The sequence below is a fragment of the Rousettus aegyptiacus genome, unplaced genomic scaffold (assembly GCF_014176215.1).
Source record: "Rousettus aegyptiacus isolate mRouAeg1 unplaced genomic scaffold, mRouAeg1.p scaffold_m13_p_13, whole genome shotgun sequence".
NCBI lineage: Eukaryota > Metazoa > Chordata > Mammalia > Chiroptera > Pteropodidae > Rousettus > Rousettus aegyptiacus.
Window position 1 is genome coordinate 32,620,933 of NW_023416288.1, and position 27,974 is coordinate 32,648,906.

Sequence of the window (27,974 nt, forward strand, 5' to 3'; positions counted from 1 at the left end):
AAGGGCCCGGCCGGGCCAAGAGGCGGAGCGGAAGCTGAGTGCGAGGGACAAGAAGAGTAAAATCTCTACAAGCTGGAAAACGAACCTCGTCCCTAATTCCCAGCCCCGGCCTTTCTCCATTCCGACCTGGAGGTTGCCTCGCGAGCGCGGGACGCAGCTGACGCCCTCTAATTCGCTTTCGCTGCGCCGGCCCAGGCTCGCGCGCCCGTTGGCGGCGGCAGTGACGGGAAGCCCACTGTCAAGGTAATGGGGAGGGTTCGAGAGAGAAGCACGGGGTGGAGGCGTTGCAGCCCGCGGAACCCCTCTGGCCCGCCGGCGGCCGCCCTTCCTCCGCCGCGCGCCGCGCCCCGCCCCCCGCAGCTCCCCGGCGGCTGCCGCTGGCGGTCCGCGGAGACCCGGTTAGGGGACCGGCTGGTAGCCCCCGGCCGCCGCCGGGGACGCTGTTTGTCCCTGCCCCTCCGGCTCTGCCAGGCGCAGCCCCGTGGGCCCCGGGCAGAGGAGCGAGCGTGGCTCCGGCGGCGTGATCCGAGCGCAGCGGGCTCGGTCCCGCGGCCCCTGGCGCGGGGGAGCGACGGACCCGAGGTGCGGGGATGGAGTGCCGGCGCTGCAGCCGCACTCGCTCCTTTCGCTGTTTGACAGCTCAGCTCTGCTCTACTTTGAGAGAAAGTCAAATGTCCCCTCCTTTTAATTCCCTCTTCAAAACTCAATTCCTGGGTGACCGATAAGGATGAACCGAAACTGCTTGTACTCTCGCAAGCGGCATTAAGAGTGGCTCAGGCAGCCTGGGTTTCAGTCCTGATCGTCACTCGCTCTCTGGCTTTGTGACCTTGGTTAATTAAAGGTTCTAAACCTGAGTTTTCTCATCAATTACATGGAGATAAAATACACACCTTTAAGCTGTTAGAACAAGAAATAATATGCTTACAACGCTACTAATTCTTCATTTGACCAAAAATCTTTAGAATACGATACTTTCATTAGCTATACCGAAGTAACCTCTGGATTTGTGAGTTTTGTGTTTTTCTTTCTTTAATTATTAGCACCCTAGGTTGTGTGTTCTTTCCTTATACCATATTCACCTGAAACCTAAGCAAGGAATTCTTTAAAATATGCTATCTTCTTGATTTCCGCTGTTTTAAGATGGCTGAGAATATTCTTACGAAATTGATGACTCTGCTCTTCTGTGGATCAGCTTTAGAGATACATGCAAGGATTTATTACATCCACCCCCGCCCCCCCCCCCCCCCCGCATCCGCTGTGTCCTTTGCGGGATCCTTAGAGAAGCTTAAGTGTTTGTTTTGGCAGAGTGAGCATCTGAGGTGTTCTGCAGTGCCGACCTGCGGCTTCACCGCCTTTCCAACTTCATCTTTCAACCCTGTATCAACTTTTTTCTACCTCTCTACTTTTTCTCACTGGTTAGTAATTTTCTCCCTTTGGGATTTGTTTCTCCAAGTTGTAGTTTTTGTTCGTAGGACAAACTGAATGAATGTAATAAATGACTTGAAACAGTTCACATTAGCCCCAATTCTTTAGTTTCGGTTCTTGCACTGTTTCCTCTTGCATTTTACTGATATTGGTTATGAGTTTTTCTTCAAGGAAATTTTTGTGGTCCTTAGCTGAATTTATTTTCACTTAAAATGTCTGTTTTGTACTACTTTGAGGTCAAACACTATTGTATAATATGTGAAATAACATGTCTTGAGTAATGCTATTTTTTGACTGTATAGTTATGGCCAGGAAAAGCCAGTGGGGCCTGATGAATTTTCTGTCATGTCTTTAGTGACAGATGCATTTAAAAGAAATATTTAAGAAGAGAAGGAAAAATCTAATGAATGTGTTTCATAAAGATAACAGAGCCAGCGAGTAATTACGTGGAAAACTTACTTAAACCGTGGGAGACAGCATATGCACGTGAAGATTTCTGATTCACTTTAAAACGTGTGGCAGAAGTACTCGTTTTGAAGAAAAATGTCTGCGTTGGTGTTATTTACTGCAACGACTATGGAGACAGAAGACCTTGGTTTTTGTCCCAGCCCTGTAACCTTGGATTCCTTTGTGGTCCTCAATTTCCTTATTTCTAAAATAGTGAATTAGTCTGATTCCAAGGACTCTTCTAGCTCAGACTTTCAATGATAAGGGGTTTTTGATGTTCTTTTTAATGTGGAAAAAATGGATGTAAATCCTTTTAGTCAATTATTTGTATCTTACGGGTACATTTCCACTTGAAAGAAGGGGATACACATGAAAGAACTGGAAAGCTGCCACTATCTCTACTGACCAGTTCATCCTCCCTTTTCATGAGCGGCACACGCCTTCTCTGCATTTTTGGCATACCTGCTTCTCTTCCTCCCTACTCTGTATTTTCTTTTACTCTGTAGCCTCAGTTTACCTATTGTGCCTGCTTTGTAACTAGTTTGTCAATACTCTCCTCTAACTCCATTGTTTCTTTTTGTGAATTCTTTCCTCTTATGTTCCTACTCCCAACACCCTGGTTTGCTTAGGGCCCTGTTTTCGGTGAGGCTTCAGGCAAAGGTGCCCAAAGCCTCCATTTAGCTAGTTGTGGTGGGGTCATGTGGCACAAAACATGATTGGCTGAGGCTGTGGGCAGGTCAGACTCTGTGACTGAAATATCTAGTACTGCATAATATATTTTAGATTAAACTTTTACTATGACATAGTGATTAGTTTCCCTTTTGCCTTAACACTTTATATTCTTATTCTGACTGACTTTACCCATTTTCTTTTATCTGTGTACTTTTCAGTGATACTGTCTTCTCTTCCCTCTCTCAAATAAGCCATCTAAAAATGACTTAATATCTTGAGATATGATATTTCTATTTCTCAGCTGGAATTTTAGTGTAGCTTCTCTCAGCCAGTTCACATTTTAAATCAGACCTAATTAGGAGTGGATAGCTGTGTCCTACGTTGAATTTTTTTCCCCCCAGATATTGGCCTCAGGCAGTATTATGTAGAGAAAACATTTTAGGAATGAGTCTTTTCCCCTGAAATTATATTTTGAGGTCAAGCCTGTGGAAGGACTTATTACTGAGTCTTTTGGAGAGAACTTTATGAACCTCTGAGGTCTGGTGAACATACTATGTCTTTTTGTTATAAATATCTGCTTTTCTAGCTGTAAATTCCTTTGGGGTTTAATAGGCAGTATTTCTTGTAGCACCTTTGACTGAATGAGAGTTTCTCTGCTAGCTCTTTGCTAATATTGGTATTGATATTTCTTTTAGCTGTAGTCATATAGTAGAAGAAGCAGAATGCTGAATAAATGCAAAAATGGGATCTGAAGGAGAGATTTTTAAGACAGAATTAGCCATCATTAATGTTTTTAAAGTCGCTATCGCAAAGTTTACATAAAAATACAAGGAAGCATTTCAAGACAGTGTGAAATGCAGTGTTTTTAAAATTTTTGATTGCATCATAGCAAGAGTCTTTTTATATTAAGACTTCATAGATGTATAACTGTGTACTTGTGGGCAACTGTGTATGAAAAGATATGTATGCATACACATACGTATTAAGTTGAAAAAAAAGTTTAGGTGCTTCATTTTCCTCCCATTTGTTTGATGTTGGGTGGTCATTAATCCTCTTTGTGCTGCTCTGTATGTTTAACATGAGAGGGTCCTAGTTTAGATAGTCACTGATTCTGTCTTTATTTGTCCTTAATGGTAATGTTGGACTAATATATTTGCCCATTGAAAAATTGCTTAAATATCTACTTGTTTGCATGTTTGTTATTTGACACATTCATAATAGAATTTTGAACAGATCTTTGCAGATTTTGAACAGATCTTTGGAGATTTATGTGTTTTGCATATCGAGATGGAAATGTTAAGGACTGTAATAAATATAAAAATTAGGAAAAAGATTTCTCCACGTTCTTTTTTTTTTTCTCCCTACATTTGCGTTCTCTAACAAGGAATATTTTAGAGTTTGAAAAAATTGTATTTAAAATGCTTAAAAACAATCGTAAGTTAACATGCTTACGATTAGTCTAGGCGGACTGCTACCTAGACTTTATTTGTTGTTCCATCTTGCCACAGTCCACTTCATGTTAGAAAAACTAATAAGAATATATTTTTCTCTGTAAAGATCACCATATCAGATCATTATTCTTCTTGTATATTACTAAACAGTGAAATGCCATTCTCATAAGAAAGGGGACACAAAGCTTTCTTTGCTCATGGGTTTCCTTCTGTTCACTTTGATTTCTCCACACTAGGCCAGTCCATGCTGGCAATTAAGAGTCCCCTCATTGCCATCGATTTGTAATGAGGAGGCTAAGAGTAAGGAATTTACTGCCCGTTCCCAAAGTTATGGTTAGAAAAGCATTCTAAGGGTTTTAGTTGGAAGGAGATTGGAACCAGACTTTGTACTTTCTGTTCTTTCTCGGATCAAACCTGCTTAGAGGGCCTCACTTGACTTACGCCTCATGACGACTCCTTAGGCATTCTCACATCGCCCTGTTTATTTTCTCCACAGGCTGAAATTAGGTTGTTTCTGTGTTTCCTTGTTTATTGTCCTACTCCTACTAAAGCATAATCTCCAGAAGAACAAGAATCCTGTCTTCTTTCACCTTTCGCATCTCTGGTTTCTGGCACATAGTAGATTCTTTAATAAATATTGTGAATGGATAAGTGATCACATGAATGAATAAACCAAGTTCTTTCACTCTTTAAATGAAATTGCATGTAAAGGTCGTGTTTGAGCCTGGGCCTTTGGGTATCCTCCCCTGACCACCACCCCCCGCCCCCCGTTGGTTTTTTTTTTTTTTTCCTGGAAATGTGTTTTTATCATTGTGCTTGCTGATCATGGTGATGGTATCTACATCCAGAAGACCTTGTGTTTAACTTTGTTTTACTTCATATTTTTTCTATTGCAGTTTTGTGCCTAGGTTAAAAAAAACTAAGATCTAAGATTTCTTAAATTCTTCTAGTAGTGACTTTGTAATGCTTTGATTATGTGAGTAAAGCATATTTAAAACTTTAATATACCAACTTGATAATTTAGTGAATAGTCCAAGTTACAGTTCTTTAAAATTTTAGGATCATTGCCTTAAACTGCCATTACTGTTTGTTAGTTACATTCTTTTAAAGCAAAAATGAACAAGCTTCATTTAATTTTACAATTCACTCAGTATTTACAAACATACCTTTCTAGTGAAGGTAAGGGAGGTAGTGTAAGAAAAACCTAAATAATAATTTAAGACATGTGTTCTGGACCAAGACAGCTTCTGCCACTAACAGATTTTCTCATTTTAGGCAAAACACTTAACATTTCTGGGCTTTAGTTTCTTCATCTGAAATGTGAGATATTGGACTATATTTCTTCTCGGGTTCTTCCAGGCCAGAAATGGAAATTTGAAGATACTTTAATTTTAACTCAGAATTCCATCTCCTCTGCCCCTTTGCACCCAAAAAACATTACAGGGAGGTCACATTGCTGCTTGGGAGAAGGTGGGGTTAGGCTCAGGGATGTGTTTAAAGTAATTGTAAGACATCTCTGCTGATCATTCACCAGGCTCTGTGGAGTTGTGGCAGCAGTGTGTGGCAAGTTAGTCTTGCCCCTCAGGGACCTGGGATTTAAGGAGACAGGCTCACACATGATTGGTTGATACGATGTGTAAAATCAGTTGTTATACTGTGCTGTGAGAGACAATCTGAGGTAATGAGGTTTTGAAATCCTTCTTGCTAAGGTAACATTTAAAAAGCTTATCTAGTCTCATTTTGGGTGATTTGGAAGACATGCTGTTACTCATCACCGTCATGCTGTTATGTCATCTTTTAGGACTGGATAATTAATACTTCAGTGACTACAGGCATACAGATATCACTTATTGTGCTTTGCAGATATAGTGTTTTCATAAACATCGAGACAAAATCCTCCACCAGCAGAAAAGATTGCAACTTGATTAAGGCTAAGGTGATGGTTAGCATTTTTCAGCAAGAAGGTATTTTTAAATTACATTTGTACACTTAATAGACCACAGTATAGTATAAACATTTGCACTCAGAAACCAAAAAATTTGTGTGATTCTCTTTGTAGTGATACTCACTTTATCGTGGTTGTTTAGAACTGAACCCACAATATCTCTGAGGCATACCAACGATATCTCCGAGGCATACCTGTAGTACCGGTGAAATATTTCATGTTGGCCACAAATTCTGAGTAGAAACTTTTTCAAGCCTGCAGCCTCTTTGTTAGCTGGCTGTTACTGACTGACTGAGAGGATGTAAGGAAACGTGTAAGATATATTGTTACTATTGGATGACTGAGAAGACTGGCTTGATTGGGGGAGATATTCTTGTGATTAATGAGAAATAAATTTGATCTCTGGGAACTGGATTATGGAGGGCCATGAGTGCTAATCAGAGGAGTTTTATTTGGGTCTAATAAAACATCACCAGTATTAACTCAAGTTACACATGTTATTAAGAATTACTGGCATTGCTGCATAAGCGTCTGACATTAATTCTAATAAGGGTTAATATTTATTGAGTAGGGTGAGGTGTCATTTACCCTCACCAGGATTAGGAAGAGACTGTTGGCAGTCAGGACATCAGGGTTTAGGGAGTCAAAATAACTTGCTCAGGGTTTTAAAGATAGACTATGTCATTCCACATGGAGAGTGATGGCGTGCTTTGAGGCTGGAGGTGTGGTAGGAGCGGGAGTGCTACTTTCTGAAGAGGTGACGTGTGAACCAGGATGGGAGGACCAAGGCATGGGAAGAGCATATACAGCAGGGGAAGAGCAGCATATAGACCCTGAGGTGAAAGAATTTGATGTGTTCGTCTGGTGTGGCCAGAGCACCATGAGCACGGGGGAAGTGGTGTGATTAAGACAGAGAAATAAAGGTAGAAGTCAGATTATGCAGGGCCTCCTGGCTTGTGGGAGAGTTTTCATTTTGTTTTAAGTGCAGTGGGAAATTGTTGAAGAGTTTTTAAACAGGTGAGTGATATGACTTGATGTGTGTGTGAGTATGGTAAAAAAATATGTAACCATAAAATGTACCATGTTAGCCATTTTAAGTGTATATAGTTCAGTAGCATTAAATACAGTCACATTGTCATACAACGGTCACCACTGTACTTCTCTAGAACTTCTTCATCATTCCAGAATGGAAGTCCGTACCCTAATCTTTAAACCATAACTGTCCATGCTCCCACCTCCCCTTGGTAGCCAACATTCTCCTTTTTGTCTCTGTGTATCTGATGATTGTAGCCACCTATATCAGTGGATTCATACAACATTTGTCCTTTTGTGCCTGTCTTATTTAATTTAACTTAGTATAATATTTTTAAGGTGAATCCATGTTTGTAGCTTGTATCAGTTTTATTTCCTTTTAAGGCCGAATAATAATCCTTTATATGTATGTAGCACATTTTTTTAATCTCCTCATCTATTGATGGACACTTAGGTTGTTTCTACCTTTGGCAATTGTGAATAATGCTGCAATGACCACGGCTCTACAAGTATCTCTTTTGAGTCCTTTCTTTCAATTCTTTTGTGATTAACCCAGAAGTAGAAGTCCTGGATCATATGATAGTTCTGTACCATTTCACATTCCCACAAGCAGTGCATAAGAGTTCCAATTTTTGCATATCTACACCAGTAGTTCTTTTTTTTTTTTTTTTTTTTTTTTTTTTTAAATAGCTTGTGCGGGAGGAACAAACTTTCCTCTACCCTCAGGGTTCTTCTGGCTGGTCTAATAAATAGACATGAAGCAGATTAGCAAGATAAAATAACCAAATTTAATACATACATATGTATGAGAACCCCATGTGCATGAAAGTCAGAGACCCCACATGCAAGAGAGGTTCGGAGACAGAAACTAGAAACAACCCTGGGTATATAAGACATCCCGAGTTAGGGATGAGGTACGAGGTAGGGATGAGGTAAGGTGCCTTGGGGTCTTCAAAAGGTCATTGCAGGATGATAAGAAGAGCAGGTGCTTAAGTGGAAATTTGTCCTGCCCTGTAGATATGTTTGTTGAAAGAGGTTAACTCTGATAATCTCTTATTCTGGGAAAGGCCACTAATTCAGGTTTTTCTAGGTAGATAAAAGGGAGGGGTAGAATTTTCTCTTGAGCCTGAAGCTAAAATTGTCCTTAGTTCAAAACAATATGTATACTACAGCAGCACATCTTGAGGGGAACTGGTAATGAACCCCACAAGCTGTAAGAAAAAGACTTTTACCTCTACCTTCTTACGTTCAGTGTCTGGGCTCTGCAAATTAAATTGACAAAAGACATTAACAGGAAAAAAGATTTATTTCTTATACAAATGAAGGGCCTCACAGAAATGAAAACTCTTAAGGAGTTAGGCCTCAGAGTTTATATATAATTTAAACAAGAGCCATAAATTGTGGAGATATGACAAGGCAAAGAGAAAGGAGTTTGAGCTCCTACGGGCAGTCAATTGTGGGAAGGTAAATATATGGGGGGAAACCAATGGAAAATAAGGGTTGTTTTAGTAAGATGTGTTTGCTCAGATTTGACTCAACATCAATTCCACTTTCTCATGGGAAATGCATGTCTTGCTTGAAGGTAGAAAGGAGGCGGGCAGGGAGCCTGGGCATCTGCTATTTCTCAGTTATCCTCAGGTCACAATCCTGATATTTTCAGGTGGGAAATTTTGATGTGGCATACTCTAATGCCCTTCATGGGCATCCTAACAGATGTTAAGTGGTATTTCATTGTGGTTTTAATTTGTATTTCCCTAATGATCAATGATTAGAGCATGTCTTCATGTGCTTATTGGCCATTTGCATCTCTCCTTTGGAGAAATGTTCAAAATGTGGCTCTTCAAAACATGACTTTTGTTTTTGAAAGAACATTTTGGCTGTAGTGAGGACAATAGCTCGAAATGGGGTTGAAGAGGAATGGGGAAACCGCTTGAGAAGCAGCTGCAGGAGTCCAGTTGGAGATGATGGTACTTGGACTACACTCTGTTGCCCTCCTTCAGATCTAGTACTCTACAGATTCTTCAGTTTAATTGTGTTTCCTTGCCTTACTTCTACTTTTGAGCCATATGGACTTTAATACCTTTTATAATTTCTGCAGTTGAGTGAGAACTTTCCCCTGGGAATCCTCAAAATATTCCATACTCTATCTTAGGTCCACATCATAATAATGATGAAGGTGATGATGATTTTATTTTTGCTTTTAAAAATTCCCCTGCTGTTACTGTAACAGTGCAAAAACATTTTTAGAAATGACTTTCATTTTACCTTCATTCAAATCGGCCTTGTCTAGTCTAATAGTACCATGACTCACTTGCTGCTTTCCTTATATTTTCACCTTTGCACATACTATACAAACACTCACTTAATCATTAAGCCCTTAGGTTTGCATCTTAGGTCTATTGACCGCAGAAACCGTTTTGGTCAAACTAAAGATAATATTTTGTCCTCAGTTGTATTTCAGCTCTAGACTCATGAAGGCAGAACCACCCTGCTGGGATCCTCTCAAAACCAGACAAACCGGCGCCATGACTGACATCAGGACCTGATGCAGTGACCAGCTGCCTCCTACCCTAGGCCTGACCAGGCAGTAGAGTCCATGACCCCAACTCCCTTAGCTACGGTGACTAATGAGTATTTTCCCTTGTATAACCTGTGCCCTAGAGCAGTGGTCCCCAACGTTTTTGGAACTGGGGACCAGTGCTCCTATGAGAATCTAATGCCTGATGAGCTAAGGCAGTGATGCTAGCACTGGAGAGCGGCTGCAAATACAGACGAAGCTTCGCTTGCTCTCCTGCCGTTCACATCTTGCTGTGTGGCCTGGTTTCTAATAGGCTGCGGACTGGTACCAGTCCATGCCGCAGGGGGTGGGGACCCCTGCCCTAGAGGCCATCGAGGAGGCAGGTCTTTGAGTGCTAGTGTACCTGTGTCTTCAGCTTGGTGCCATTTCCTTAAACCTTTACTTTCTTTGCTGCAAACTGCTGCTGGTATCTTGTTTGGCTTTTATAAGCACAGGCAAAACAAACCCCCTTTATTTTAGTAATATTACTTATGATGAATTTGAAGTTTGTTTTCCTTTTGTATTTTCTTTTTTTCTTAAAAAATTTTTTTCAAATACATTTGACATTCAATATTATTTTATAATGGTACAGAATAGTGGTTAGACATTTATGTAATTTACAAAGTGATTCCCCCTGATGACTCTCATACCCACCGGGCATCATACATAGTTATTACAATATTATTGACTATATTCTCTACACAGTACTTTACATCCCTGTGACTGTTTTATAACTACCCATTTTTACTTCTTAATCCCTTCACTTTTTTCACCCAGTCCCCGAAACCCCCTCCTGTCTGGCAGCCATCAGTTTGTTCTCTGTATCTGAGTCTGTTTCTGTTTTGTATGTTTGTTTATTTTGATTTTTATATTCACAGCTAAGTGAAATAATGGTATTTGCCTTTGACTTATTTCACTTAGCATAATACCCTCTAGGTCCATCCATGTTGATGTAAATGGTTAAGATTTTATTCTTTTTTTACGGCCAAGTAATATTCTATTGTATATATGTACCACATCATATTTATCTGATTGTCCATCAATGGGCACTTAGGTTGCTTCCTATCTTGGCTAGTGTACATAGTGCTGCAGTGAACATAGAAGTTTGTATATATTTTCAAATTAGTGTTTTGAATTTCTTTGGTTAAATACCCAAAAGTGGAATTGCTCGGTCTTAAGGTAGTTCTATTTTTAATTTTTTGAGGAAACTGCATACTGTTTTCCATAGTGGATATACCAATTTGCAATCCCACCAACAGCACATGAGGGTTCCCTTTTCTTAACATCCTTATCAACTCATTGATTTATTGATGATAGCCATTCTAACAAGTGTGAAGCGTGGTATCTCATTGTGATTTTATGCATTTTTCTGATGATTCATGATACTGAGCATCTTTTCATGTCTCTTGACCATCTGTATATCTTTAGAGAAATGTCTGTTCAGGTCCTCTGCCCATTTTTAAATTGGGTTGTTTATTTTTTTGGTGTTAAGTTGTATGACTTCTTTATAAATTTCGAATATTAACCCCTTATTGGATGTATCATTGGCGAATATCTACTCCCATTCAGTACGTCGTCTTTTCATTTAGTTGATGGTTTTCTTTCCTGTGCAAAAACTTTTTAGTTTGATGTATTTCCATTTGTTTACTTTTTCTTTTGTTTCCCTTGCTTGAAGAATTATATCAGAAAAACATATTACTAAGAGCAATGTCAGAGAGTTTACTGCCTATGTTTTTTCCCAGGAGTTTTATGGATGAGGTCTTACATTTAAGTCTTTAATCCATTTTGAGTTTATTCTTGTATACGGTATAAGAAAGTGGTCTAGTTTTTGCATATATCTGTCCAATTTTCCCAACACCATTTACTGAATATACTGTCTTTATCCCATTGTGTATAGTTGGAGAAGATGCTTTATAGGATTTGTTTTTTAAAATTTATTGAGACTTGTTTTGTGGCTTAACGTCTATTTTGGAAAAAGTTCCATGTGCACCTAAAAAGAATGTATATTCTGCTGCTTTGGGGCTAAATGCTCTAAAAATAACAATTTAAATCTATCTGGTCTAATGTGTCCCAGAATTTATAAGTGTATCAGGGGTTGGGTGGTAGTGTAGGGGAAAGGAACAGGACAGGCGAATTGGCAGGGCAGAAGATCCTCCACTGTACACACACCCCAGCACACACAAACATCTACTAGAGAATCTTCGATTGTATGTGTTTTGCATTTTGATATTTTATATAAGATTTAAAAAGTTTTGAGAGCACCTGTGCTATAAAACACATTTCTATGGCAGAATCATAGCTTTCTTAATGCCTGCCATATATGCTGGCTCAGTTAATATTTGTTGAAATTAATTGAATGCTCTGCAGAGTTTACCTTAATTAATACTGTATTCATTTCTAGTCTTATCTTCAAATCAGATTGTAGTCATTATGTGATTATACTCTATTAAGTGGATTAAAATTGGTACATTTTATTTGCCCATAGTACAGAAAGTTAAAAGCTCTTAAGAATTATTTTTATTAAACTATGAAATGCACTTTTTGACTCTAGGTGTATTTCTAACATAAAGAATTTTATTTCATTAGAGTTTTTTAAATTAAACTTATTGGGGGTAACATTGGGTAATGACATTATATAGGTTTCAAGTGTAAAATTCTGTAATACATCATCTGTATATTGTGTTACGTGCTCATCACCTAAATTTAGTTTCCTTCTGTCACCATATATTTTACCCCCTTTACCCTCTTCAGCCTTTTTCCACACCTTGAGTTTTCTTCACTGGACACTTTGGTGATTCGCAGACTTTATTATTTTTCATGCCTTTCCAGATTCTGTGATTGTCATCACCTTTCTCTTTTTTAAAAAATTGAAGTATACCTTTTCCATTTTTCCTTAAATCATAAAAATACATACCTGCTTCATTTAAAGTTTAGAATTGTGAATTTGAAAATACAAAAAAGAGTGCTAACAAATTTTAACACTTGTCATTATATCTGGTATAAACTTAGACGTATAGACTTGGAAATTATGTTATTTTTCATCTTAGATTGGATGCTTCTTAAGTTTATCTTTTTGCTATTAGTAATATTTTCTGGTTATATTTTCAAATATTGACACATTATTTATATTGTAGGTTTTTATTTGTTTGTTTGTTTGTTTTCCCCAGAGAGGCACTTGGTTTTGTAATCTGTTTCATCTTTCCTTATTTCTGGCTTTCATTTTGCCATCTATCTTTTTTTTGATGGAGAGAAATAGTTTTTGGATATTTAGATTGGTGACCTGTATTGGAACAGACGGAGGTTTCCTATAAATCTTGTATCCAGAGTTTTAGTTACAAAAGACAAGGAGTCATTCAAAGAATTTTGTGACTGTGGTGGCATTTTTTTTTTCAGATATTTTGAATTGTCATTTATTTCTAATTTGAATTTTTGAAAATCTTTGTAAATGAAATGAATGGAAGACCTGGAAGCTTGCTTAGTGGTGGAGAAAGTTGGCAAAGATGATATAGTTCCAATCAGAACTATTTAAAGAATTTCTTCTTAAATCTGTCATTGTCTATTTTGTTATTGATATAGGTTATGACTTATCACCTTTATTTCTTCTCAATTTTACAGAGTTACCTGGAGGTTGAAGGCAACTTTGCTGAAGATGAAGAACATACACTATTAAAGGAGAAGGAGGAAATTTTTTCTTTCAAAAGGATTGTTTGGTGGCTTGTCTCTAGTTATCACTTTTCAGCCGAGTCTGTTTGCTTCATCCGAAATGATTTTTACAATCTCAAGAAAAAGTATGTCCCAGAAATTGAGTTTACTGTTGCTTATATTTGGACTCATTTGGGGGTTGATGTTACTCCACTATACTTTTCAACAACCAAGACATCAAAGCAGTGTCAAGTTACGTGAACAAATACTAGATTTAAGCAAAAGATACGTTAAAGCTTTAGCAGAGGAAAATAAGAACACAATGGATGTCGAGAGTGGTGCTTCGATGGCAGGATATGGTAAGATAACTGTAGAATATTTCTAGTTTTCCTCTTTGACCTATGCCCATTTAAAGATAGTCATGGAACTCCGACACATTACTTCCTGCCTCAATGTACTGAAAAGTAGAAATAATATGATAAATATTCATATATTCATTAGATGTAATGGTTATAATTATATTGCAATATTTATCTTTTTTTGAGGATATTTAAATTATAGAAATTATGATATTTTACTGCTAGATAGTTCTATATGTATATCTAAAAAATGACCATTTTCTACATAATTACAATACTGTTATCCTACTTCGTTCATATTTACATTTTCCCGATTATCCCAATATAGACCACAATTATGTAATATCTCTTAATTCCTACCTCTCTCTCTCCAGTGTCGTTTATTGCCATTCTCCCTTTCACATCCCAGGTTCCTGCTCTGTTTTAAGTTCTGTATGCATGACACGTTCGCTCTTGCTTTAAAGACTTAAAAAAACGAGAGAGAAGAGATAAAACGTGTTTTTTTTCGTGTTCTCTTGTTAAACGCAATGGTTTTTTAAAGTTACTTGTATTTAAGGAACCGAAATTTGTTATGATTCTTATAATAAAAAGTTCTTCCAACCCCCAATAGACCTCACATTTCCCACTTCTCATTTTAAATTATTTAATCTGATTTACTTAGTGATTACCTTTATACCTCTCAATAACACACTCTGAGTTACTTCTTGATTTTTCAGTTATAGGTGTGATCTGTTAACTTCTCATTACGCAAGATGAGGGTTCAGCTTTCTTTATTACCCAAAATCGCATCCTGCCCTCCGGCTTAATGCTGCTTTCGCACACACATGTCCTTCTGGTCCTGCCATTTTCTCATCATAATTTTGATTAAAACAACGTTTATGTTTGCATTATTATTACTGTGTTAATGGTTTCCATTACTGAGCCATCTAGTACATTATGATTACTTTTCCTTTTTTGTACAACTTTATTTTGCCCTCTAGAATTAATAAGCATAGATTTGTTTCTTTACCTAGTTTTCCACCCCAGTTCCCCCACAGTTGTTCACATTTCCTCTCAGTATATGCAGACACATTAGTTATTCTGTCATTTTCTTTATCTTGAAGAAATCTTTCTCAAGCCTTCTGATCTACTTTGCTCTGGGCTGTTTTTCTCTAGGCTTGTGGTGGTCAGTTTTTCTGGGATCTCACTCCACCATCATCCTGGGGATTCCCTTTTCCTCTCTCTCTCTTGTGTTTGATCTGTTTTCTAGAATCCTGTGCTTTCCTCTTTATTAGTTACTCCCTCATTTTAGGGGAGCAGATCCTCTCGTAGATTTAGAAATATACAAGGGAGGTCAAAGTTTTGAGTCCTTGTATGTCTGAAAAGTTCTCTTCCTTAGCACCCCTCACCAGCACACTTATGCTTAATTGAAAGTTTGGGTATAAAATCCTAGTTTGGGAATTGTTTTCCCTTGGATTTTGAAGGCTTTGTTCTTTTTTCTTTCCCCTTCTTTAGCTGGCAGTGTTCTTATTGAGAACCGAAATGCTGTTTTCATTCATCTTTTATATGTGACTTATTTTTTTTGGAAGCTTATGAAATTTTTGTCTCATACTGTTTTGAAATTTTTCGATGCTATTAGGTCTGTGTATAGAGTACATAAGTGGAAACATCAGCGAATACTTTAAATCCTGAAAAACATATTCTGGAATATTTTTTCTAATTTATTTATTTGATTTCCTTTTCCCCATTGTTTCCATTCTTTTTTGAAATCTGTTATTCAGCATTCAGGCCCTCTGAACTGGTCCTCTAGTTTTCCTTTATTAACTCTTCTAGTTTCCATCTCTTTGTCTTTCTGCTTTATTTTTTGAGATATTTCTTCAGCCTTATTTTTACCACTTTATGAAGCTTTTTGTCTCTTGTATTTTTAACTTTTATGAGTTCTTTTTGTTTTTCTCTAAGGTTATCAATGATAGCTTTTCTGAAGTCTTCTTCCATTTTTTGCAAATCTGTCAGGTAATCCTTAGCCTTTTGAGGCTTTTAAAAAGAGTGAGACACTAAAAGCTTCATAGGAAGTGTTCAGTTATTGGGTGGTATGCGCCACAGAGTGATCTGGCTGGAACATTTCCTTGGGAGTATTCTTATTATTTGCAATGACTTCTGATACCAGGTATCTGGAGTAAGACCAAATTTCACAGGTTAAGGGCATAATCCTCCACCATACTGTTCTTACTTCAGACACCAGTCATAAATTTGGGAATCCTCAGATCTCCCTTACTTCTGACCATCTGGCTAAAAATTTAAGAGTTTCCACTCTTAAACTCTCTTGAAGCACAATACTTGCAATTACAGTTTTATTATAGCAGAAAGAAAATCAGAACCAGCCAAAGAGGGAGATGCATAAGGCAAGGTCTGAGAAGGTTCTAAATGTAAAATTTCTGCTCTCTTCTCCCCATAGAATCAGGACATATTACCCTTCTGAGAATATTAAGAGTATTGACAACCAGGGAAGCTCACCTGAGCATTGGTGTCCAGAGTTCTTTTGGGGGGGTTTCGTTGTCTACATGTAATCGACTATATCACTGGCCATGTGGTTGAACTCAGTTTCCAGTTCTTTTATTTGATGTTGACCAAGAAGCCCTAACTCTGTAATCATATGGTTGATCTTTTTGGCAAGACTAGCTTCCATCCTGCATCATCTCATTAGCACAAACTATCTAAGGGCCCAGTCTTAGACACTTTATTAATATAAACTATCAGGCGTGGCCCCGTGGGTCCACCATGAATAACAAAGGCACTCTTATCACTCAGGAAATTCTAAATACCCAGGTCCAGGACAAAGGCCAGCCAAATTCTTTATTATACAATATCAGTCAGTTTGGGGGGATATTCCAGATATCAGTGTATTTAGGTTTTTCTTCTCGAGCTGGGCAAATTCCCTTGAGAAAGACTTCCAATTTCTTGCTGGAGAATGTAGGCCTCCAAGAGTCCTGGGATCTGAATGAAAGGAAAAGGCTATGGGAGGAGGGGTGTAAACTTTCACTCGCTTTCCCAGTTTTCAGTGTGGTACCCAGGTTTTCAAACTACTCTACTGGCTTCAGAAAATACATTTGAGATTTTCTGTAGTGGTGGGGGTTAGCTGTTGCCCAGTTTTGGAGTGTTATAAAGAATTTAGGAATCCTATTATCACTTAATAGATAAAAATTCATTGAATTCTTCTGTTTTTAGTCGCTTCTTACCCGTTTTTATTGGTACCCAGTGTAACCATTCCTGGGCCTATTGAGGGTGAGATTCTGAATCGTTTCTTGGTTTTTCTTCTCTTTTAAGATCCAACTTTTTCAGATCTACCAAGTCAGTAAACATTCGTCTGCTTTCCAGCTTCTGGTGTTTTGTTGCTTTTGTCTCATCTCTTGTTACCTTTGGCTTCATGGAATTATGCTTAAAAAAAGAAAAACAAGAAAAAGAGAAAAAAGCACTTTTATTGTTTTTGCGGTGTATTCAGAATCAGAGGTTAAATGCCTTTGTTCAGTTTACCATCTTCATCTGGGAATGCCCTGGACACTTTCTATTTTTTCTTCTCCCTCTTAATGATGGTTTTTATGAAGTAATGAGGATCAAATTTAGATGATTAGGCATGAAGGCATTGATATAAACTGAGATGGATCTACCTTTGGCAGATATAGATACAGAAATTAAATTGTTTTTCATTCTGCTTAGTTCAAAGACACTGATAGAAGCAATAAAGAAGCAATTCTTTTAGAACAAGAGAAATACTTGAAACCAAAATTCCTTCCACTTGAGCAAAATAACTGTGATATTTTAAATGATAGCCATCTGTGCTATGCTGCCCAGCTGTGTATAACAACTCAGTTTTAAAAGCAAAAAGGAGACCCACCTACACATGGTATTTTGTAAACTGTGTTTTAAAATTTAATATATGGTGGAGATATTTCTGTTAATTTATACCTGCATTATTTAATGGCCTCATGGTATTTAACCAATTCTCTGAAATGTTTTTTTACTTATTCTTATAAAAACATTATGTTTATTATAAGCATTCAAATATTACAGGAATATATGACAGATAAGTAAAAGTAAAGCAAAGAGAATGTCAGTTGATATGGCATATATGAGGGGTAGCATACTTTTTCGTAAAAGGCTAACTAGTAAATATTGACCTCCATTGCAAAAAATAAGCATTGCTGTGTTCCAGTAAAACCTTATTTATAAAGACAGGCAGCCAACCAGCTATAGTTTGATATGATCCAGCACACTGTTTTATTTTGAACAAAAATGAGACTGTACTGTAGATATGAGTTTGTAGCTATTTCGTTTTCACTTAATTACAATCAATATCTTTTCATGTTATTACATACAGGTTTATTTCATCCTTTTTAATGAAATAATATTGTTTCATTTTATAACTATTCCCCTTCCCCCTTATTCTGTAATGATTGATAATTTGTTGCTAACTTCTTTTAGTGTGCTTGATTCATTGCTGCAGCGTGCATGTGTGTGTGTGTGTGTGTGTGTGTGTGTGTGAAATATATTTGCGTGTGTATTTCATGTTTGTGAATGTTTCAGAAGGATAGATTTTCTAGAAGTGGAATTTTTTGGTCAGGGATATGCATGTTAAATTTACTAGACATTTGTCAGATTGCCCTCCAGAAAGGCTTTACCATATACGTTCCTACTGCCACTTTCCCACCAGTGTGAAAATGCCAATTTCTCCACACTTCATCAATCTGTTTAGTTTCAGATGGCGTCTGTCTGTTTGCTTTTGTATTTGTTTATAGGAGAGGTTAAAAGATTATCTTGTTTGCTGGGAGCCTAGATTTCCATCCTTGTGAGGCAATGATGGAACATGTACCCCCTACCCCACACTCCCATGGTACCAGGGAGCCAAAATTCTCACCTCTGCATGGCAAAATGTGTGTCCATCCTCCCTCTGGGGTGATGCCAGAGGACACCTAGGGGAGAGTTGGGATTTTCATCATCGCCCAGTGGTAAGGAGGCCATCCCCACCACAATGTCAAGAGCACATGGGAATGTGGAACTGCCACCTCCATCCAGGAGTGATGAGGACGTCGCCACCTTTAGGTGACAGTGGAGGCCAGGTAGGGAACCTAGACTTCTGCCTACACCTGGTAGTAACAAGGTGGCATCCCTCTGCCTTGCCACAGTGGTTTCAGACAATACCACCGAAAATAGGAGACTTAAATGAGATCTACAATCTCATAATATGTAAATGTACAGGTGTCAAAATATAAGTCATGTGATATATGGAGAACAGGGAAAATCTCTTCCTGAATTGAAAAAGACAATCAATGACAGATATTAGAATTATCTGAAAAAGATTTCAAAGCAGGCATGATTAAAAATGCTTTAATAAGGAATTAATGAACACAAAGCAAATGAAAAAAGAGAAAACATCGACAAAGAAACAGAAAGCCTCAGCAGATAAATAGAAAATATAAAGAAAAAGCACATGGAAATTTTTGAGCTGAAAAATACAATAATTAAAATAAAAAGTTCAGCAGATTAACTCAACAGCAGAAAGGAGAGGACAGAGGGAAAAATTAGTGAACTGGAATACAAAACAACAATTACCCAATCTATACAACAGAGAGAAAAATAGACTGGAAAAAAATGAACAGAGCTTCAGGGACCTGTGGGACTATAATAAAAGATGTAACATTTGTGTCATTGGAGTTTTGAAAAAAGAGAATGAAGGCAGAACTGGAAAAGTACTCAAAAGAAATAATGGCTGCAAACTTCTGAAATTTGGCAAGAGACACAGGCCTCAGATTCAAGAAACTGAGTGAACCCTGAGCAGGATAAACTCCAGAATTCATGCCAAGATACATTATAATTGAACTTCTGAAAAGTTAAAGAGCAACTAGAAAAAAAAAGTCTTGAAAGTAGCTAGAGAAAAATAACAAAGTAGAAAAATAATTCAAATGACAGTGGATTTCTCATTAGAAACCATCATAGCCAGAAGGAAGTGGCAAAATATTTTTCAAATACAGCAAGCAAAGAACTATCAACCCAGAAATCTATACCCAGTGAAAACATCCTTCAGGAATGAAGAGAAGATCAAAGATATTCTCAGATGAAGGAAAAGAATTTGTCACTAGCATGCCTACTCTAAGAGTTGGCTAAAGGAATTCTTTAAACAGGAGAAGTGATTAAAGGAGGAACCTGGAACTATCAGGAAGGAAGGAATAACATGGTAAATAAAAATAAGGGTAATTCTGTAGGTTTCCTTTTTTCCTTGAGTTTTCCAAACTATGATGGTTGAAGCAAAAATTATAACACTGATGAGATTCAAAATGTACATAGAGGAAATATTCAAGGCAATATGTTATAACGGAGTAGGGTAAAGAATGGCATATTAGGGCTTTCCAGAGAAACAGCAGGAGAGAGCTTGGCAGACTTTAAGGAATTGGCTTATACAGTCTTGGGGGTTGGAAAGTCCAAAATCTGTAGGATAGACAGACTGGAAATTTTGTCAAGAGCCGATGTTGTCCTGAGTCCAAGGGCAGTCATCTGGAGGCAGAATTGCTTTCCATTCTGGGAATTTAGTCTTTTTTCTTAAGGTTTTTAGCTGATTGGACGAGTTCTATGTACTTTATATAAGTGGTCCTCTCTACTGAAAGTCTACTGATTTAAATGCTAGTCACACTTAAAAACTACCTTCACAGCAACAGCTAGACTGGTGGATTTGTGTAGGTGCTTTAGCCTAGCCATGTTGACATATAAAGTGAGCCATCACAGTTGGTAAAGAGAGGTAAGATTATATATTTCAGTCAAATTAGTAAAATGACCATGATGTCATCTATATGATATACCTAGAGCAGCCACTAAAACTATATGAGGTACATTCAGAAACACTACAGATCAGTCAAAACAGGATTCTAAAAAATATTCAAGTAATCCACAGAAAGGCAGGAAAAAGAAATCAGGGAAGTGAGAAACAACAAACAAAACAAAACAAAAAATGAAATGACAGACTTAAGCCCTAATATATCATAATTACATTAAATATAAATGTTCTAAAGGACATTGGCAGACTGGATTAAAAAAAAATGACCCATGTATGTGCTGTCAAATTTGATGATACTGGCTGGCTGAAAGTAAAAGGATGGGAAAAGATACAGTATACAAACAAGGTAAGGAATGGCCCCATTAATATCAGTTAAAGTAGACTTTAGAGCAAAGAAAACCACCAAAATCAGAGAGAGACATTATATGATCATAAAAGGGTCAACCCACCCAGAAGAAATAACAATCCTAAATGTGTATCTATAAACTGGGAGAAGTAAAAGCAGGAATAGAGAAGTCCGCGATTACAGTGAGAACTTAAACACTCCTGTCCTCAGGAACTGTTAAACTACTAGACAGAAGATCTGCAAGGATATAGAAGATCTGAGGAACACAGTCTAATTATGGAATCTTATTTATAGAGGCTTTACCAACAGTAGAAGAATACACGTTTTTAAGAGTCCATGGAATAGTCACCAAAATAATCATATGGTGGGCCTTAAATCTCAACAAATTTAAGAAAATTGAAATCATCCAGGGTGTATTCTGTGACCGTAGTGAACTCAAATTAGAAATTAGTAACGGGATAATAAAATCTCCAAGTAATTGGAAACTAACCAAACAACTTCTAAATAATCTATGGGTCAGAAAGGAAGTCTCAAAGGAAATTAAAAAAAAATACAACGAACTGAATGAAAATGGAAATACAACATAGAAATTGTGGGTCACAGCAAAAGCAGTGCTGAGAGGGAAATTTAGAGTGCTAAGTGCATACTCGAGAAAAGAAGTCTCAAATCCATCATCTAAACTCCCATCTCCAGAAGCTACAAAAAGAAGAGCAAAACAAACCCAGAGCAATAAGAAGGAAGGGAATGTTCAAGAACAAAAATCAATGAAATTGAAAGAAAACAGTAGAGGATAATGAAACAAAGAGCTTGTCCTTTGAAAAGGTCAAAAAAAAAAATGGACAGACTTCTAGCAAGACCGACAGAGAAGATTGAAATGGTCAGTATCAGCAGTGAAAAAATGAGTGTCACTACAGACCATACAGACATCAAAAAGGTAATGAGGGACTATCAACAGCTCTACTCACATAAATTTGATACCGTAGATGAAATGGACCAGTTCTTTGAAAACCACAAACTGCCACACTCACTTTTATGAAATAACATGAATAGCCAAAAAACTATTAAGGAAATTGAATTTATAATTTATGAACTCCCAAAAAAGAAATCTCCAAGGCCCAGTTGGTTTCACTGAGAATTCTATCAAAAGTTTAAGTAAGAATTAATGTCAATTCTACACAGTCTTTTCCAGAATATAGAAGAGGAGAGAACACTTCTCAGTTCATTCTGTGAAGCTAGAATTGTCTTTATACCAAAACCAGACAAAGTATAAGAAAGAGAAACTGCAGACCAGTTTTCCTCATGAATATAGATGTGAAAATCCTCAAGAAATATTAGCCAACAGAATTTGGCAACATATAAAAAGAACTAAACACCATGACTAAGTGGCATTTTTTTCTAGGGATGCAAGGTTGGTTCAGTTTTCAAAAATCAATCAATATAATTCACCGTACTAGCAGACTAATGAGAAGGAAGAGGGTATTACTATAAAAGGACCAACATCGGGATCCTTGTGGTGATGGGAAAATTCTGCATCTTTATCAATGTCAGTATTCTGGTTATGATGTTGAGTGTGGTTTTGCAAAGGTGTTAGTATTAGGGGATCCTTGGTACAGGAATTTCTGTATTTATTACTTCTTATGACTATATATAAATCTCCAATTATCTCAAAATAAAATTATTTATTAAAAGAAAAACAACAAAAAAACAAAACTCTAAACCAAACCTGTAAAATGAATAGTTCTTAGAGTATTCTAAGTCTCCTAAAGGAAAGTCAATCTCAGAATACCTATTAGAAGTTAATTTTGATGTGGCTATTTAAAACATAGCTTATGTATGATTTATATTGTTTAGTCAAATCCATTATCTAGTTTTTCTTTTTTCATTTAAGAAAAATTAGACTTATTTTATGTTTCACAGCACTTAATTTGTATTTAAAGTTTGATAGGAACATATACTGATCCGCTTATGGGATCTAAACAATGTGCCTTGCAGTGTTAAGTAGGGAAGTAATAAAACATTTGTTGAATATTTGAAACCACTTTTTTCTTCGATATTTAAATGATTTTCAGGAAATCATTTTTGTCTTATCGCTAGCTTCAGAAAACTCTACAGTGGGTAATTCGCTTTGATAATTAAGAAGTGATTTCTAAGTTTTCTTCCTTGTACCATTAAGCCGATGTTAGTAGTGGTAAAATATCAATTTGAATTTGGAAAATATTAGTAAGGAAAAGTTTTTGATTTATACAATGCATTAAACACTTTTGTGTTTTATTTTCATTAGTCATTTTATTACATTTTACTGCAGTTTTGTTCTTTCTTGTATATATACATGGCTATCTTTATATCTGTCTCATATACAACAGATTTGAGACAGTTCATATTATGAATAAAAACAATAAAACCCATCGAGATATAAATAAGAGATAAATCAAGACAGAAACATAAGTACGGAGTCCATAAAGGCATGTGTACTTGCTGTTTGTGCTGGGCCTATGGCTGGTCGCCCTTGCTCCATTCTGTTTTATGTTTCAAGGGCGGGTGATTCCAGGAGGTGAGTGATTCCAGTAGGTGGCATTTGCAAGTTTCCACATCAGCTAGCTTCTGCCTACTTTCAGTCAATGGGAGACAGTGGCACAGTTTCGGAAAGTAGGAGGAAGGGAAATGCGAGGGTGTTTTTCTCCCTCTCTGCCTTAGGTAGTTATCTCCTTTGTAGCGTCAGACTTGCTTTACACTAGGTATCCTTGGAGTTGGGCTCTGGTAACATAGCTGCTTTTTTCCCATGTTCCATAGGCCTTGAGATGATGGTGGCATCCTGCTGTGCCACATAATCCCTGATTACGTTATAGTACAGTTAGCATCTTTTAATGTCCAAAATCTTTTGTATATTTAATAACATGGTACCCTGCTTTTGATTTTTGTGTACTGTGAAATAATCATGTACTGTGAAACAATCAAGTGGGCTAGATACTGTTTTTATAGTATCTGTATTCTTATGTGCCTTTGTAGTTTTTTCCATTCTTTTCTGTTCTTTTTTCCCCCCTCCCTTAAACTATTTGATTTCTTCTTGCAGAAGAGGAAGCATAAAGCAGAAATAGAGCAACCTTAAAGGGTTTTATTTTCTAAATCTGATCCTCACATCAATCTCAAAAATGGTACCACCTACCAGGCACATGAATCAGACATACAGCAGATGTTCTTTTCAAACATTTGTTGAGTGTCTGCTGTGTGATGAAGCATCAAGCTAAGTAGCTGAGAGTAAAAGGATGGATATGATACGGAATCCACTTTCAGGTTGCCTTCAGGGATTCTGAACAGGTGCCCATGGCAGGGAAGAGTTCTTTTTTTTTTTTTTTTTTTAATCAAAAGTAGCACTTTCAGTGATAGGGTTTTATGGGGAAGTGCTGCCATAAATATGTAGTCCCATGAAACATAAACATAAAATTAGATTATGAATCCAGAGAAAGGGGGAGTTTTGGTATATTTATTTATTTCCCCCCTCTTTAATTCCTCCCTCCCACCCCCCACTTCCACCCCTGACCTATGGATGTTGCCTTTTTCCCTTAAGAACTGGATTTCTGAAGGCGTGGTATCTCCTCCCACACGCTGGTGGCGTGCACCCTGGGCCTGGTGCACCCGGGGTATGGTCTGTGGCTCCCCCTGGGGTGCAAGCCCAGGACTTTCTGTGTGTAAAGCAGATGTGCTAACCACTACACTACGGAGCCACCCCCGAGTTGTGGTATATTTAAAAGAATCCCAAGTTCAGGAAGCATTAGTCCTGGTTTTTCAGCTAATTTTATACCATGGAGCACGGTAGTTAAAAATATCTTAGTCTTTTGTAATATTTTATTTAAACAATTGATTTTAGAAAATTTGGGTGGGAATATTTAATGATAATTTAGAATATTGTTAAAGTCAAGTCATCCTATATTTGTTCTTCATTAATCCCAATTTTTCCTTTAATTACTATTCTTAACCCTGACTCCAATCAATATTAAACTACCTTTATAATCCATGTCACACCCCAGGTTGGTGTCAAACCTCCTAGGACTTTAGCTTCATTTTATGTTAACAAGTTGGTAAAACCCTTTACCCTAGTCTTTTCTAACTAGCTTTCTCTGGCCTAGATTGCTACCTCTTCAAATATTATACAGGAAGTAACCACCAGGGGTAAACAGGGATCCAGCAGTTACCTGTTAGTCTTGTTGCTGAAGGATTTAAAAAAAATTTAATTCTCTCTTGTTTACCAGATACTATTATAACTCTTGGTCGAAAGGTCTTAATAAAGAAATATCTCCTCTCCTAGGCTTTTGTTTTGAAACTTTTCAATTTATAGAAAGTTAGGGAAAATTGCATGATAAACATATATCTTTCATGTAGACTCACCATTTGTTAAAAAATTTTCTATATTTCTTTTTATCTTCTCTGTACAAATATATGTGTTTCGGGGGGGGGCACCTTTAAAAGAAGTTGTATGTATCATGACATTTCATCGCTAAATACTTTGTGTCAAAGGTTTTTTCTTGTCCTTTTTTTCATTGTACATTCCTACTAGACTAGACTATATAAGTGCTCATGATAAACGATGCCAGAAAATACACTGCCGGGAAATCTCATTCTTCCATGAGTGGACTTTCTCCAAGTAAAGTTTTTCCTCACTTTATATTACATTCTTTTCTTGTCATTTGTTTTCTTGTTTTCAGAAGCATTTTCTAACCACCTTCTTTTATCATCACCCTCGCTACACCTTTCTGGTAACAAAATTTGCCATTCTAACCATTTTTAAGTGTACAGTTCAGTGGCACTAATTATATTTGCAGAGTTGCACAGCCATCAGGACTAACTTTCCAACGCTTGCATCATTTCGGACAAGAAACTGTAACCATTAAGCAGTAACTCCATTCCCTCTTCTGCTGGCCCTTGGTAACCTCTAATCCACTTTGTTTTTGTATTTTTGTCCCTTCTAGATAGTCCATATCATTTTCTGTATGAAATTTAAGTTAGAACTACTGGTAGTATCTCTACGGCACGAATCAGGTTCCTAGCAGCTACCCTGAATCCTAGGCTCCCCCATACCTCAGCCTGTAGAGGTTCCAGGTTTCTTGTTTCTGAGTTTCACTGACTTTCATAGCTCAGCTACTGCCTTTTCCTTAGCTGCCTAGACCACAGTCATCTTTACAAACTGAAGAAACTCAAGGCGAACAGGTTTCTTACAGAGGGACCAGCTTTCGAACCAGACTTTAAGTCTGTTTTATTGCACTAGAAAAGTGAGAGTTTTTCCCATTTATAACTCCGAAATTCCTTTAAGAAGCTCTAAATGTGATGCTTTTGATTAAAATAATTAGGCCTTTCCTGTTTGTGGTATGAGTGTTTTCTCCTCAGTAAATTTTCTTTCAGATGACTCAGTAATGGTTCACTTTTTTCCTCGAACTATAAAAACACAAATTTTAAGTGCTCTTCCAATATTTAACATGGTGTATTCTGATTTTTCCCCCTAGCGGATCTAAAAAGAACAATTGCTGTCCTTTTGGATGACATTTTACAACGCTTAGTAAAGCTAGAGAACAAAGTCGACTACATTGTTGTAAACGCCTCGGCAACCAACACTACCAATGGTACTAGTGGGAACCTGGTGCCAGTAACCACAAATAAAAGGATGAACGCATCAGGCAGCATCAGATAGCAGTCGGAGATCACCTCGTGCTGCTACATCCACCACGGAGCGCATCCCATGACCGAAAAGCTTTCACATCGCTGACTAGGACAGAGTATACTTCATTAATAAAAGCTCTATGCATTTTCAAGGAATCTGGATTCATGGAACTCTAACTCTGTATATAAATTGTAAGTTATTAGTTTGCCTGCAGGCAAGTCTCTTCAATGCTGTACTATATCCTTAAAGGGAATTTAGTAACATGGTTGATGTAGTGAGCAGGTAGGTGATCTTTGTATAAATCTTTTATTTGCAATCGAGCTAAACAAAAACGTTGAAAGACATGGATTCATTTCTATAAAATATTTATTTAAATATATAACATGTTTTTCAGACAAGTGGGGAATGTTGTTATTGAATCTCTGTCATTTGTTCTCAATATATGTAACTGTCAGACTAATACTGTTAGAGAATGTGCTTACTTCCAGTATTCTGTTTTGTTACTGAGACTGTGAGCAGAGTACAGAAATATAATGTTGAAATAATGTTTTGAAATAATGACCCAAAGAATGTCTTCATTTGCACTATCCTTCGGAATAACTGGAGGTTAATTATTGTATATTTTTAAAAATGACATTTGTATGAGTATAATCTTGAAATGGGTAGTAGCCACTGTCTGTAACCTATTCTAAACATTGGACCAGTTAAATAACATTAAAATAGTAATCTCTAATCTTATACATGACATTTTCTTATATATATTCTGAAGAATAAAAGATATTTTTATGATGAGATTAAAAATAAAGCAGTATAGTTATTCATGATTTTTCACATATGTGAATGTTAATTTATAATTTTAACCATTGGAGTGTCTATGCTGTCAGGAAAGCACATTATTTCCATATTCGGGTAATTTTTATTATGTTGTCAGGGTGGGGGAGATTGAGATATTTGTGAGAATGGGGTTCTTAAGGACACTAGCCAGATGTATAGATGTATAAAGGTATTTGTGCTGCATTAAATTGCTTGGAAAATGTTAACATTATATAAGAGTATCCTGCTTTATGAAATTTTGGATTTACAAGATATGTTAGACATTCATTTTATATAGTGACCACTTAAAAATAATGAAGAACACTTAAGATATAATTTAAATTATGAAGACTGACTTATCTTTTCAGGAAAACAGCTAATGTATATAGCACAAGAGATCCTAATCTTGGGTAATTCTAGTATAGTGCAAAGGACACCTTTATTTAAATTTCTCTTGTAGCAAATTTAATTGCCATATGGTGCCCTATATTTCAGTATTTATTCTCTATAATAACTGCTTAAGTGCAGCTAGCTTCTAGATTTAGATTATATTGAATTTAGTTTTGGATATTGTATTGTTCATTATTATAATATGCTACTACATGTAGTAGCAATAATTATAATGTTTTATTAAAATAAGTATGAGAAAAATACTGTTTTATGAAAGGTAGCTTTCCAGACATTCTCTGTACTTTACCTTTATGTGAAGAAATTAATTACATGTCGTTGCCAGGTGAAGTTTGGAATAACTGTTCTATCTGTTTAATAGATGTGGACGTTTTTGTTTTTATGTTTTCAGAAATGAAATAAAATATATTATTTGTACTTACAAA

General features: G+C 36.9%; 1 protein-coding gene across 1 annotated transcript; it reads left to right on the plus strand.

Annotated features, from left to right (window-relative positions):
• CCDC126 (coiled-coil domain containing 126) lies at positions 1 to 27,974 on the plus strand. Its single transcript, XM_016159588.2, has 3 exons — positions 1 to 243; positions 13,145 to 13,530; positions 26,174 to 27,974. The coding sequence occupies exons 2-3, from the start codon at positions 13,293 to 13,295 to the stop codon at positions 26,356 to 26,358; spliced, it is 423 nt and encodes a 140-aa protein (XP_016015074.2). The 5' UTR covers positions 1 to 243; positions 13,145 to 13,292; the 3' UTR covers positions 26,359 to 27,974.